Genomic DNA, 14,765 nt, shown 5'->3' with positions numbered 1-14,765 from the left:
AGTCTGACCATCTGAAGTTCCCGCCCCTCTCCTGGCTCGTAACTGAGGGTGACAACTGCTGTTACTGAACGTCTCATGCAGGCCAGCCTCGTGTTCGCGGGTCCCAGGACCCGAAGAGATCGTGGCTGTCATTGGCTCAGCTCCAAGCTGGGGAAACTGAGGCTGAGGGGGGGGGGTGGACTGGGGGCGGGGTCTGGCTCGAACCCCAGAGGCCACCTTTTGTGTTTAAGGTTCTCCATGGTGGTCACTTAGCACCCCTGCACCCACACGGGGTGTCTGAGGAGGGACTGAAGGCTGGAGAAGCTCTGGTTGGGACCCCAGGACGGAGGCTGCAGTTTCCCACTTGGCCACCAGGGCCGCCCTAGCCCTCAAAATACGGGTCTCCTAGATCCTGTCCTGGCTCCCGCAGGGAATAGGCTCTTACCTCTGCCATCCCAGTGATGAAGTTCTAGAACCTAGGTGAGGTTTGGAGGGGTGAGGTCCGGAGCCGATGACCAAGAAAGAATTCTTGAGACAGCTCTGGTGCAAAATGGTGGTTTATTAAAGCACGGGGACAGGACCCGTGGGCAGGAAGAGCTGCTGTCCGGGGTTGTGGGGGATGGCAGGTTAAGTACCCTGCGGTTGGGGGGGGGGGGAGGTGAGGGAAAGGGAGGTTTCAATGGAGTTTTCATATGCTAAAGAGGGCCTACTAGGTGCCGGGATACCGGAGGTCTTGAGGCTTGATCAATGTTGTCTTTTCCCTTTTGGCAAGCCATTAACATTCCTAAAGAATGTCACATTTGTCCCACCCAGGAGTGGTGGGGGGGAGGGGGAGATTGCAAAGTGTCAGCCTTTTGCTGGGGTGAGGGGAAGATGGTGAGGTATCAGCATTTTGCTTTGTCCTCAGCCAGCTTTCTGCTCCCTCATCACCAGGACCCCGAGCAAACCCTCTGAACCTCAGTTTTTTTTTTTTTTTTTAAGATTTTATTTATTTATTTGACAGAGATCACAAGCAGGCAGAGAGGCAGGCAGAGAGAGAGGAGGAAGCAGGCTCCCTGCCAAGCAGAGAGCCCAATGCGGGCTTGATCCCAGGACCCTGGAATCATGACCTGAGCCGAAGGCAGAGGCTTTAACCCACTGAGCTACCCAGGCGCCCTGAATCTCAGTTTTCCCATCTGTAAAGTGGGGGCAATAGCAGGCACAGCCTCATGGGGGAAGGGGTTCTGGTGAGGAGTTTCTAGGAAAGGGCTTCGGCATCCAGTAGGCACTCAACAGAGTGCAAAAAACACAGAAATACTGTCATGGAGCGAGGAGCTCATTTTGAGGAAAGACAATCCAGTCCATTTGGGATACGCTGGACTCAAAGAGCCTGGGGAGTGCCCACAAGAGGACTCAGAAGGGGTCTGAACCCTGGAGGGAAGCCTTAGAGGACTCAGACTGCCTTGACCTCCTCTGCATGTGGCTGAGAAGCTTAGGAAATAAAATTATGACCATTATACACCTAACCGCTATTTCTGCTTCTGTACCTTCGCTTGCTAACCCATGAGGAGAGGGAAAAATACCAGCAGACTTTCTAGACACTCTGTAACCGCACATCCTCCACCCAGAATTGAACCTGACAGAATGACTGCTCCCGGACCCCTCTACCCGGCTCTGGGTGCAAGAGATCATAACCATCTGGCACCCCGCGGCTTGGCAGGGAGACCCCGGCCAATCCTGAGGTGACACATACCCTAGCGGTGCCAACCAAGCAGTTTGAAGAAAGACAACCCTTTGACCTAACCAATAATCTTTTCCCAGCCTTTTCCCGCTCTGTAGCGCACCAGTCATATTATAGAGTTGCTTTATGATTTTCCCGCGGTATGTGGCGATTTGTTACAAGATACTTTGATGTATGCTAAGTCTCTGCCTCCCCAAAAATAGTGTATAAAAGGTGTTGTGATCCTGAGCACGGACCTCTTAGCGTCACTGGTAACGAGTGCGCAGAGGTCCGGGTTTGAACTCGTAATAAACGATCCTTGCTGTTTGCCTTTGACTCTGGACTCTGGTGGTCGTCTTTGGGGGTCCCGGAATTTGGGCATTTCAGTGGCCAAGGGAGCCAGAGCATCCTGCTGGACATTAGTCTGACCAGAGGCTCCCACCAGCTGCCTGGGACAGCTGGAAGGTTGTCATGTACGTGTCCTGTGGCTTCTTCAGCTCCAGGGCCCCCACAGCCCAGACTCCAACCTAGGTTCCATTGGGTCGGCCATTTCTAGGGTTTGTGGTGAGCTGGGCCTTGGGTGGGCAGGGCCACAGCCAAGGCCCAGGCCTCCCAGAAGGCCTGGAGAAGCATCTCTAGGTGCCCAGTTGGACATGCTCCGCCTAGAAGTCCCCACAAAAACCACTCAGCCCCGAAAGTACAAGGGATGAGGGATGCCTGTACTGAAGAGGCGGGGGGTGGGGGAGACTGTGTGTCCCTAGAGAAGGGCCCTCCCTCCCTAGCCAGGACCCCAGGGGCAAACACAAGACTGTCAGCAAAGCTGAATTCGCCCTGTACTGGCCTTCAAACTTTGGGGTCTGTTTGGGCCCGCAGTTGCAGGTCAGAGGCCAAGGCTGTGTACGAATAGCCCTCCCTCTTGTAGGACCTGGATGAGAAGTTTCCTCTAAGCCTTAGTTTCTGGAGCTGTAGAATGGGGATGATAAAAATGAAACCGGTGCGCGCCAAAATTCTGCCACTGCAGAGAGTGCCTTACTCAACCTCGCTCTAGTCCCAGCCCTGCAAACAAAAAGTTTTTCTGTAAGATTTTACTTATTTATTTGAGCAAGATTGAGCACAAGCAAGGAGTGGGGCAGAGGCAAAGGGAGACGCAGACTCCCTGCTGTGCAGACAGCCGCATGTGGGATTCAATCCCAGAACCCTGGGATCATGACCTGAGCCAACGGCAGAGGCTTTAACCCACTGAGCCACTCAGGCACCCACGTCAGTTTTTCTTTTTCTTTCTTTCTTTTTTTTTTTTCCAAATATTTTATTTATTTATTTATTTATTTATTTATTTGACAGAGAGAGAGAGACATCACAAATAGGCAGAGAGACAGGCAGAGAGAGAGGGGAAAGCAGGCTTCCTGCTAAACAGAGAGCCTGATGCGGGGCCCAATCCCAGGACCCCAAGACCATGACCCGAGCTGAAGGCAGAGGCTTTAAGCCACTGAGCCACCCAGGCGCCCCCATCAGTTTTTCTTAATGTCCCTTTTTTTTTTTTTTAAAGATTTTTTATTTTATTTATTTGTCATAGAGAGAGAAGCGAGAACAAGCACAGGCAGACAGAGTGGCAGGCAGAGGTAGAGGGAGAAGCAGGCTCCCTGCCAAGCAAGGAGCCCGATGTGGGACTCGATCCCAGGACACTAGGATCATGACCTGAGCCGAAGGCAGCCGCTTAACCAACTGAGCCACCCAGGCGTCCCTCTTAATGTCCTTTTTATGACACAGGACCCGGTGTTACTTTTGGTTGTCACATCTCCTTAGTTAGGCCCTTCTGGGCTGAGACAGTTTCTTGGACTTTCTTGCTGTTGATAACCTGGGCATTGTTGAGGAGAACTGGTCAGGTGTGTTGTAGGAAATTGCCCAGCTGTGACTTGTCTGGTGTTTTTTCAAGGTTGGACTGGGGGGTGACAGGTTTTGGGGGAGGACCGCAGAGGTGAAGCGGCCTGCCCAGCACACGGGGTCCAGGGCACATGCCATCAGCGTGGCGTTTCACGGTGGTGTTGACCTGGATCAGCTGGCTGAGATGGGCTCCATCGGGTGTCTCCACCGGAAGTCACTCTCCTCCCCTGGTCGGTGGGGCGCCCCGGGGGAAGGAAGTCAGAGGGCACAGCCACGCCTCAGCCTACATCTGGAGCAGGACCGGAAGAGCACACGCTCGGGGCTTTTTCCTTTTGTGGTTCATCTTGAGAGGATCATGTAGGGACGCCAAAGAAACTTCTTAAAGTTCAAAATGTCACCCACAATCCTGCTCCCTTCACTCAGGTCTTTTATCTCTTTCTTGTTGTTAAACTACACACGCATTTCATTGTGTTGAGGAAACGCCTTGTTGTGTAATGTCTTACTCTTGAGATGTTTTCAGTAGTGCATGGCCCTGGGTGGGTGACAGAGGTCATCTCCAGGCTTGTAGGAAGGCGCTGGCAAGAGGGTTCTCACTCAGAGGCGGTTCTGTCCCCAGGAGATACCTGGAGACAGCTTCCTTCCTTCCTTTTTTTTTTTTTTTTTAAGATTTTATTTATTTATTTGACAGAGATCACAAGTAGGCAGAGAGGCAGGCAGAGAGAGAGAGAAGAGGAAGCAGGTTCCCTGCCGAGCAGAGAGCCTCATGCAGGACTCGATCCCAGGACCCTGAGATCATGACCTGAGCCGAAGGCAGCTGCTTAACCCACTGAGCCACCAAGGCGCCCCCTTCCTTCCTTTCTTTCCTTCCAGAACGGGGGCAGCTCCCCCGTTCTGGAAATGCACAAGATAAGAGAATCTGTTCCCGCTGAGCTTATCGATATGGGGGCCAAGTCCCAGCGAAAGGCCAGGGAAATTATCCAGGCAAGTGCAGTGCCCCTATGGGATCCAGACGATGGAGTTTCTCTTCCTGGGCAGGAGGCCAAGAAAATGAGCAGCACCAGCATACACCCCAGCCTTTGAGAGCACCTGCAGGGGCCTCAAGGTACTCGCTGCCTTATAGAGCGGATTCTTCCAGCCTGCAGGGAGGCTTGGCCCAATGAGGAGGACCCCCTGAGGATGCGGCCCTGGAAATCGATAGAAAAGGTACAGCAAATTCTTCTTTGTAAAGATTTTATTTACTGGAGAGAGAGGGACAGAGAGAGTGAGAGAGATCAGGAACAGGGAGGAGAGGGAGCAGCAGGCTCCGCTCTGAGCAGGGGGCCCTGATATGGGGCCGGATCCCAGGACCCTGGGGACATACCCTGAGCTGAAGTCAGATGCTTAACCAACTGAGCTGCCCAGGTACCCCAAGAATATGGAGAATTGGAGGGTTTTCCTTCTCCAGTACCAGAGAACACGCTGGGCACAGACATCCTATGAGGCCAAAGTCTGCAAACCTCTAAAGGAGAATTCTGGAGGCCAGCCATTGACATGAAAGAGGGGTACTGGTGTTATAATTTCCCAAGGGGCCTAAAGAAAGAACAGGGATGAATCAAGCACCGCACCAAGTTGGTATGGGACACCTTGCCTCTGCTGCTTTCAACAGCTCAGTATGGCCAGTAGAGAAAACAGATGGCTCCTGGTGGATGACTGAGACTTGAACAAATTGTGGTCCCCCAACCACAGGGCTGTGCTCAACACTGCCACCATCTCGCATACCTTGCCTACGGCCCTAGGAGTGTATCATGCTGAGCAGGACTTGGCAAATGCCTTTTCCAATACACCCCTGGCCACTAGACGCAAGCTCAATTTGCCTTCATGTGGGAGGGACCCCAGTGGACCTCTCAACTGCTTCCCAAGGCTACTTGCCAGCCTCAACGTATGCCACGGGATGGATGGTAGCCCAAGGCTGGTCCCCATCCTCCCTCCCCACATCCGTAAAATGGGTCCATTACACCAATGACATGATGCCGACACATAAAGACTGGTCTCTGTTCAGGGACGCTCTGCAGACTTCGCTGGGACATTTGTAGGTAAGAGGATGTGCGGTGAACCTGTGGCAAACTCAAGACCCAGGCACCGCCATGCAGGTTGAGCCGCTCATGAAGGGAGGGCATATCCCGGTAAGAACTTCTCTGCCGGGGCAAGGGGTGCGTTGAGAGCCTGTCCCATTGACTCACCTCTGCCCTGGTTTGAACTCCCACTTTGACTAAGGCATGCTGACTTCTAGCAATGGGGTACCCTACCTACCAGCCCACAGCATCTAGAAAGGAGGTGCTGGTAGGCCCCACGGAGGAGCTAGAGCCTCCAAAGATCCCTGCCCCTATTCCTGTGGGGAGCCTCGGTGGCCCACAGGGAGCAAGGGGCACTTTTCTGCTGATGCCTGGCGTGCAGAATGTTCTAGTCGGGGTAGCCTACCCTTGTGAGCTACCATCGTTAGGCAGTTTCACACTGACACCATCTGGACGGAAAAAGGAACAAACCACAGCCTCCAGTGGGTTCAGCTCAGAGCTGGTTTGGCTTATCACTCAGAAGCCGGGTTAACCCTTTGTACTGATAGTTGGGCTGTTTTAAAAGGATGAACCCCAGGGTTTAGACAAGGAAAGCTGAGAGGTGGGCGATCATGAACAAGCCTTTGTGGGGTCGGGGTATGTGGGAGAACATCTGCGTTCACCTGCAGGAGACAGAGGCATCCTCATTATCTTCCATGTGCTAAACCCCCACACGGGGCTCCCAAAATTCAGAGAGCTGATGCCCCAGCCCAGGGAGGAGGCCTGGCCACCATTCTTTCAGCAGATACCACAGACTGGGTACATAGGAAGAGTAGCCGCTGTGGCACCGGGGCGGGACGGTGTATTGCCAAGGATTGCCCTTGAAATCCAGTGACTTGGTTAATGGAATACCATGTACTCTATGTTCTAGAACAACACCCCAGGTAACTGCAAAAGGAGTTGTCGGGGTTCCCAACCAGTAAGGCATTGCCAAGTTTATTTTGTTGTCCCTTTCCCGCTGACTTTTTAAGTTCATTTATTAAGTCATCTCCACACCCAGAGTGGGACTTGAACTCACGACCCTGAGATCCAGAGTCACACGCTGTACTGACTGAGCCACTGAGGCACCCCTGAGCAAGGGCTCTAACTATGGTTTGGTTTGTGAGGTCCATGTATCTGGCCCAACCCAAGCTTTCCCCTGTCACCGAGGTGCAAAGCAGGCTGCCTCCATTAAGAGACGCTGAGTATGATGTATGGAAATCCTCATCAAGTGGACAGTGATTGGGGTCACGTTTTAAGGTCATAATGTGCAAGACCGGGCAGAAGAACAGGGAATGGAGGCTCCATCTCCCCACTCAGCCATGAGCAGCACATCTGGGAGAAAGGAAGAATGGACTATTAAAGCAGCAGGTTAAACTGCTAACAGGTAAAGCCAAAGCCAGCTTGGCAGGATGGACAAAGGGACTGTTGCAGGCTTAAGGCATTGGAATGATCAACCCACCACCCCATCTGCCAGCCTGGGGTCCCCTGGCAAGGCTCCCAATCCCGCAAAGCTGTTGGGAGTCTCCGGAGACAGCGATGGCCCTGATTCTCGCTGCAACCAGCGTGCTGTGCTGTTGAGGACACTAAGCCCCATCCCGCCGGGGAGAGGCGTTATCTACTGGAACTGACAATGGGATGTCCCCCTGCGCTGCGTGAGTTACTTCAATCTTCAGTCTCCACTGGGATCCTGTTGTCCTGCTATTAAGCCGGATCTGTGGAATCCCACTAAACCTGGAATGGACCCCACACCCCAGAAAGAGGGGAGAACACACAGATCCTGAGCCTGTCCTGCCCCTCATCCTGTCTCTTCACCTCTCCCCTGGCCAACAGGTCAGTCCTGGTACGTACAGCCCAGCCAGGTTCCTAAAGTGGCAGCCACATTAACAAGACTTCCCCGTACAAGTTTCTACTACATAGCTGTCTTTTTGGCCTTAGACTTCAGCTGCCCCAGAGAGTGTCCAGTCATGGGATGGGCACCCAAGGGAACTACCTTTCTACTGAGGACCCACTTGTGTGCCTGGCAAAGGAGTCAGTCCACACCTGTGGGGATTCGGGCAGCCGTCCCTCTTTAGCTTGTCAGGATTGCTGTGGGTACCACTCCTCCAGGGAGCAGAGCAGAAGGCACACAAGCAGTACATTAAGGAAGCATAAGCTAGGACACGTGCTCCTAATTCAGCGGATGCTACCAATACTGATCCAGAAATCTGGCCTGTGGCACATCTCTCAATAACATTGGGCATGGGGGGAGGCACCCAGATGGCTCAGTCGTTGGGTGTCTGCTTTTAGCTCAGGTCATGATCCCAGGGTCCTAGGATTGAGCCTCACATCAGGCTCCCTGCTCAGTGGGACGCCTGCTTCTCCCTCTCACACTCCCTCCTGCTTGTGGTCCCTCTCTCGCCATGTCTCTCTCTGTCAAATAAATAAATAAAATCTTAAAAAACAAAACAAAACATTGGGCACTGGGTATTCTTTTTCTTTTGATTGAATAAAACAGGCAGCCCATCCAAAGGGTCCTAAAATACCACTATCAGAGCCATAGGTGGCTTCACTCCGGTTTGGGATGGGTTCATGTGGCTTTCCCTGGATTACAGATAGTAGAGGATGCATGTACCTCAATGTGGGGAACAGAAAAAAAAAACAAAACAAAACACTCTAAATGGAACCAACCCAGGTACACCAGGGATATGGGATGGATGTTACTGTAATGTAAATCCAAATGGGTCCTAATGATGGTGTGGCTCAAATCTTTGGCTTGGCTTCCACCTGGGTGGTTGGGCCAGTTCACTCTGGGTTCTCCCAGCAATCTGCTCTGTAGTAACAAAAGTTGACCGTCTCCCTCTCCTCGAGGCCAGATGGGCACGTTTTCCACTGGTATGATCGCTGAGCCACCATGTTTGTTCCCTCCATTGGCCTGGAGGAAGTTATAGTGCGCAGAGACGCCCTTACTAAATTCACTCTGTAAAGCCTTAAATGATAACTAACAAAACCTGTCCTACTAAACCCTGAAATATCTGTAATGAGAAAAGCTGTCTGCCAAATTAGAATGGACTCGGATTTATGACCGCCTTGCATGGAAGCGCCTGTCCCATTATCCAAGTTCATACCTGATGAGTCTGCTAATGTATCATCTTAATTAAAGCACAGGAGGACACAGTGAATGTCCTGAGAGATCCCACCCGCGGCCTAAGGGACTTAATAAATAAGCAGTTTGGATCATGGGAGTCCTGGTGGAAAAAAATGGTTACTTATTTTGGAAGTCATTATTTCAATTTGTGTGTGTGTGTGTTTAAGATTTTATTTATTTGACAGACAGATCCCAAGTGGGCAGAGAGAAAGGCAGAGAGAGAGGAGGAAGCAGGCTCCTTGCTGAGCATAGAGTCCGATGTGGGGCTCGATCCCAGGATCCTGGGATCACGACCTGAGCCAAAGGCAGAGGCTTAACCCACCTAGCCACCCAGGCACCCCTCAATTTGTGTTTTGTCTTGCATGTGCTTAGAATGCTGCTGTGGCATCTGCCTCCATTGTAGCCGGACAGCCACCAAGCAGGCCACCTCCATGCTAACTGAAACCCCCTTCTCTTTTTGGTTCATCTTTTCCAGGATGTTTGTTTCTTTTTCTTTTCTTTCTTTCCTCCCCCCCCCCTTTTTTTTTTTTAAAGATTTTATTTATTTGTCAGAGAGAGAGAGAGAGAGAGAGCACAAACAGAGCGCGCAGGAGGCAGAGGGAGAAGCAGGCTCTCTGTGGAGCAGGGAGCTCCACCTGCTGGATCCCAGCACCCTGGGATCAGGACCTGAGCTGAAGGCAGACACTTAACAACTGAGCCACTCAGGTGTCCTGGGGCATCTTATAGCCATTGATATTTGAATGTCCTATACTTTTCACATGTCACTAAGAACCCTTTTGATTCCCTGCCCCCTTCAACCACTGGCAGCTATTAGACCTGAGCTGGGGGCAAGGGTGGCGACAAATAGGGCACACATTAGCAGCCTGGGGGCTGTCTTTGTGGCTTTGTGGGCGCAGGCTAATCGACCAAGAACCACGGGTGCAGAACCTGTGGTCTCCTCTCCAATCTGTGCTTCAGGGTGACTGCCTGGGCTCATTACAATATATTTACATTGTGGCTTTGACCCCCACCTCCTACCCCACTGTGGGGGAAGATGGCCACGACACTTCCGGCATGACCCTGTAGAGTCAAAAACTCCCCTTCCGAACCGGTAGGAGGAATCCCTTAGTTGGAAACCTCAATGGCAGACCACCGTAACTGTGCTCTTAAACATAAAAGGAAAAGACACCCCTAGCCTCAGGTCAGCTGCGATCCCTGAACCTGCCCGCTCTCCCACGTCGAGTGTGCGGTTCTCAACAAACTGCTTTGTGCTTGCTACCTTGCTCTTGGCTGTCTTCACTCCAGCGCAGATCCTCGGATAAATCTTTCGTGGGAAATTCAAGAACCGAGACCTCCATTCACACAACGCGCCCCCCCCTCCCCCGGTAACATGAACAAATCTGCAAGTTACACAAGATTTATTGGCTCATGGTGGTCCGTATTTTTTGTTATTTAAACTAATCGCTGCATAACCCATGAAAGTTTACTTTAGGAAGAACTAGAATTGCTTTTTTTTACATTTCTCCGCTAAAAGCCCGTGCCTGCGTCGGGAGAGGGTGATGCCGCAAGGGTTTCTGGGGAGCGTAGTTCTGGTTTAGGGTAAGCCAAGTCTTCTGGCGCAGAGCGGGGATACTTCTGGCGGAAGTCGCTAGGAGAGAGAAGGAAGCAACGCAATTTTCCGTAAACGTCGCTCACGGGCGCTCCTGCGCGACGCACGGGGACGTGGCAGCACTTTCCCATGCGATTGGCCAGCTGTCTTCCGGGCACGCGCAATCGGCTCTTTTGACCCCGCCTTCCTTACGGTAGTCTGGGATTTGTAGTTCAGACTCTTACCCGAACTCCGCGGCGGTTCTGCCGCTCGGAGTTGTGAAGCCGTCCCGGCCTTCGGCTCTTGTCTGAGAGGATGGATTCAGGACCCGGGACCGACACGGCGCCGCTGACTGGCCTGGCCTGGTCGACGGCCTCGGCGCCTCCCCCGCGGGGATTCAGTGCGGTGAGCTACGTCGGGGGCCCGGGGATTAGTGGGGGCAGAGGCGGCCGCGTCGGGGTAGGAGCCTGATGCTGACTCCGGTCCCCGACGTAGATCTCCTGCACCGTAGAAGGGACGCCCGCCAGCTTCGGCAAGAGCTTCGCGCAGAAATCTGGCTATTTTCTGTGCCTCAGTTCTTTGGGCAGCCTAGAGGTAAGGGGCGCCGTCCTTCGGCATCCCCCGGGTACGCCCACTTCCCCGTCCTCTTGCGGGGCCCTACGCCAGGCGCGCTGTCCCCGCTGCAGAGTGACTGTCGCTGTGTCCTCCCCTTCCTCCCCCTCAGAATCCGCAGGAGAATGTGGTGGCCGATATCCAGGTCCTGGTGGACAAGAGCCCCCTCCCACCGGGCTTTTCCCCGGTCTGCGACCCCCTGGACTCCAGTGAGGCCCGCGTCCGAGGCTGGGGGTGGGATGGGGGGCCGCGTTCGGGTCCCCGTGGGTGGGACCAGGGAGGGGTGGAGGGACGACTGGACAGGTGCTTGTTTTCCGAGCCACGACCGCGCACTGGGTGATGACAGGGCTGGCTGTGGAGTTGAGCCCTGTTCTGGGGCGGGGCCACATGCCCTGCCCTGCGTAAAAATGTGTGGTTGGCACAGCCTCTGACCTAGACCAAGAGTTGTGACCCGTTTCATTACTGTTTCTGCTGCATCTTACACCGTAGCCAAGCCGCACCACGGGTCATTGCCAAGCCTTTTCCTTTCCAGGCTTTTGCACACGGTTTCCTCTGCCTGGAGCACCCTTCCGGGACTCTTCCCGCTAGCTAATACTTGGTTCTCCCCCAGGTCTTTGGTTACCTCTCCCCACCCCTCTCCTCTGGCTCCTATAGCTGGAGCTGTCCTCCCAGGCCTGACCCTCTGCTGCTTTCCAACCACCTGGCTCCCCCTGCCTCTCGCTGTGACTTGTCACGTGTATTTAACTCTCAGGATGTTTCTATGGATATTGGAGTTGGCAAAGTTTTTCTGTTCAGATGGAGATAGTAGATGTTTTAGGCTTTGCAGGCCAGGTAGTGCTGTTGCCTCCCTGCTCCCCTACCCCCCACAGTCCTTTAAAAACATGAAAACCATTCTTAGCTCATAAGCCCTGTAAAAACAGATTTTGGACGTCTTTTGGCTCATAGGCTGGGGTTTGCAGACCCCTGGATTAGAGGACGAAGGAAAAGTGAGGTTTGCAGGCCAGGATAGGCATTCAGTTCTGTCTGAGTTCATAGCTGTCCACCCTTGCTGTAGGTGCCCATGGTCATCCCATGAATGCTTCTCCATGTCACCAGCTCCTAGAGCTACATGGAGTCCCCTCCTTTGGCTATACCATTCATGATTGAACCGTTGACCTAAAGCTCTCCAGGGAGCTGCTTTAAACAGTGCCCTGGCGAGCGTCATCCTGGAGCCATCTTTGGACCCCCTTCACTGCTTCTTCCCTCTTCTCACACCCTTGCCACCCGCCCCCCACTCCCAGAGGCCTCTGTGTCCAAGAAGAAACGCATGTGTGTGAAGCTCGTGCCCCTGGGGGCTGCAGACATGGCTGTGTTCGATGTTCGGCTGAGCGGGAAGACCAAGACGGTGCCTGGATACCTGCGAGTAGGGTACGGCCACCCCCAGCCTCTGGCCTCCTTTGCTCTCCAGCTCCCGTATCTGCCCTGCTGACCCTCAGGGACTCTCCTGAGGCTTCCTGTGCCTTCCGTCACTTCCCTGTGCCTCAGTTTCCACAGGTTAAATCTGGGCTAATTTGTATCAGTCTTGTAGGGTTCTTGTGAGGGGTGCATTGATGAGTCTGAAGCTCATAGTACGTGCTCAGACCCAGCAATATTAATTTGGAATGTTGCTCAGGGTATGGGCTAAGACAGAAGGCAAATCCCCCAAAGGTCTGGGGTCATCCTCTTGGGCTAGGACCCCTCCCTACTTCTCTCTCCTTCTAGGGACATGGGGGGCTTTGCCATTTGGTGCAGGAAGGCCAAGGCCCCAAGGCCAGTGCCCAAGCCCCGAGCTCTCAGCCAGGACATGCGGGGCCTCTCCCTGGACCCACCTGCCCAGCCCAGGTGAGTCCTCAGGCTTGGGGATGGGGTGGCCATGGGGGGAATTATGGCTGACCTGTGCTGTCCTGCCCCCGTCAGTAAGGATGGCTTTCCAGAGCGGACCCTGTCCAGGTTAGGCTCTCGGGCATCTACACTGCGGCGGAGCGACTCCATCTACGAGGCCTCCAACCTCTATGGCATCTCAGGTGAGCGCCATGCAAGAAACCGAGGCCCTGGGGCGGGGTAAGACTGGCTCGAGGTGGGCTGGCCAGGAGGGGGTGGGGTCAGGGTTGGAAGCCGGCTTGGGCCTCCCCAGTTTTTTGCAAAGACTGCAGAGAGCCTGGGGCTTAGGAAAGGGCCTCTCTGGCTGGGGGTGGACCGCAGGCAGGCTGCACCCGCCTTGTGTCTCAGCCCCTACCCTTACCTGCCTTCCTCAGCCATGGATGGTGTTCCCTTCACCCTGCACCCCCGGTTTGAGGGCAAGAGCTGTGGCCCCCTGGTGAGTCTCTGCTGGGGGGATCCTGGGTCTGCGCCTGCCAGTTGCCTTCCTAAGGGTTCAGGATGCAGGGAGGGAAAGAGGGTCATCTGTGTACCCAGTGGCCCAGCACAGAGGCCCGTGTTCCTGGGTTGGAGGAGGCTGGAAGCCAGAGGGTCGTAGTCCCAGAATGGGGAATCAGGCGGGACAGTTGGGTGCTGGCGGCAGGAGGCTGTGGCAGGAAGGATGAGGGGATGTTCAGGCAAATACTGGGGGGCGGCCCTCCTTGAGGATGAGGGATTGGGTTTCCAGGAGGTTAGGGTCCCTCCCACAAGACTGACCCATGTCTGCCCACCAGGCCTTCTCTGCCTTTGCTGATCTGACAATCAAGTCGCTGGCGGATATTGAAGAGGAGGTGGGTGTGGGGCCCAGGATGGGGTGCTAGGGGACCCCCGCCTTCCTGGTACCCCAGTTTGCCCCAGCCACACCCCATCTCCTGAGAGCTGGAGCTCGCTAAGCCCTAATTGTCTTCACCCCCTCACCATTCCTCAGGCACCACTATGCCCCCCTCACTCACTCTGTTTTCCCTTTCCCCCTGCTCTGCTGCCCCCCAGTATAACTATGGCTTCGTGGTAGAGAAGACTGCAGCCGCACGCCTGCCCCCCAGCGTCTCGTAGCTCTCGGTCAGCCCCGGGACAGAGCCCCCTCACCCGCCACCCTGGGACCGGCCGCCATCCTGCCCCACAGCATCTTGGGAACCTTGGCAGGGCAAGGTGTTCTAGACCTCAGCCACCCAGGGGAGCCACAGCCCTGGAGAAGGAGCAAGACCGGTCTGCTTGGTGATGGGGTCTCTCGCCCCCTGGGCCCTGCAGGGCAGGTGTGGGGGCTGGACGGAAACCAGTGCCTTCAAGTCATTTGTGTCAAAACTCTCTGGTGCCTGGAGGCCACGCAGGCGTCCTCCTGGCAATAAACACTACCCTGTGCCCACCGTCTGGAGTCCTGATCCTGGCTGCTGGTCCTCTGTGGCTCACCGTCTTTGCCATGCGCACCCAGCACAAGACCGGGCAGGTGCCCACCCAGTAAGCAAAATCGAGGAGAGGCAGCAGCTCCACTGCCACGGCCAGAATATTCCGCAGAGGCAGGGAACAGGCTTAGCAAGCGACTGAGCGGGCCTGTAGATCAGAGAAGCCTCGGTCTGCCCCTCCGGACACTGCATGTAGCAGGAGCGTTTGGATCATGGGGAGGGGGTCAGATCCCCAACACCTGATGTGCAGTGTCTCATTTGGTGTTCCCACACCCCGATAGGAAGCCCTAGTTTTGGCATCTTACAGATAGGGAAACTAAGGCCAGAGCAGCTGAAGTCACAGCTGAGATGTTCTTTTTTTTTTAAAAGATTTTATTCGAGGGGCGCCTGGGTGGCTCAGTTGGTTAAGTGGCTGCCTTCAGCTCTGGTCATGATCCCAGCGTCCTGGGATCGAGTCCCACATCGGGCTCCTTGCTCAGCAAGGAACCTGCTTCTC

At 54.4% G+C, this 14,765-nt stretch overlaps 1 protein-coding gene across 2 annotated transcripts; it reads left to right on the top strand.

The window, feature by feature from the left end:
* The first annotated feature begins 10,409 nt into the window (after positions 1-10,409).
* On the top strand, positions 10,410-14,233 carry MVB12A (multivesicular body subunit 12A). Of its 2 annotated transcripts, XM_082710827.1 has the most exons (9): positions 10,410-10,727; positions 10,818-10,916; positions 11,047-11,143; positions 12,215-12,341; positions 12,675-12,794; positions 12,870-12,976; positions 13,208-13,269; positions 13,604-13,660; positions 13,860-14,233. In XM_082710827.1, the coding sequence occupies exons 1-9, from the start codon at positions 10,638-10,640 to the stop codon at positions 13,920-13,922; spliced, it is 822 nt and encodes a 273-aa protein (XP_082566953.1). In that variant the 5' UTR covers positions 10,410-10,637; the 3' UTR covers positions 13,923-14,233. The 2 variants fall into 2 exon arrangements, with proteins under 2 accessions (XP_082566953.1, XP_082566954.1); XM_082710828.1 differs by lacking the exon at positions 13,208-13,269 and having other exon boundaries at positions 10,516-10,727.
* Positions 14,234-14,765: the final 532 nt, after the last annotated feature.

This window comes from Mustela nivalis (genome assembly GCF_964662115.1).
Source record: "Mustela nivalis genome assembly, chromosome: 1".
NCBI lineage: Eukaryota > Metazoa > Chordata > Mammalia > Carnivora > Mustelidae > Mustela > Mustela nivalis.
Note: the sequence above shows the minus strand (reverse complement) of the source record. Positions and strands in the feature narration are given on the sequence as shown.

What these genes read in the sequence shown, in the direction of transcription:
- MVB12A (XM_082710827.1), top strand. Translation starts at nt 10,638, where the DNA reads ATGGATTCAGGACCCGGGACCGACACGGCGCCGCTGACTGGCCTGGCC. An exon ending in GTTCTTTGGGCAGCCTAGAG is followed by an intron (nt 10,917 to 11,046) that starts GTAAGGGGCGCC and finishes CCTCCCCCTCAG; the next exon opens with AATCCGCAGGAGAATGTGGT. An exon ending in TGGCGGATATTGAAGAGGAG is followed by an intron (nt 13,661 to 13,859) that starts GTGGGTGTGGGG and finishes GCTGCCCCCCAG; the next exon opens with TATAACTATGGCTTCGTGGT.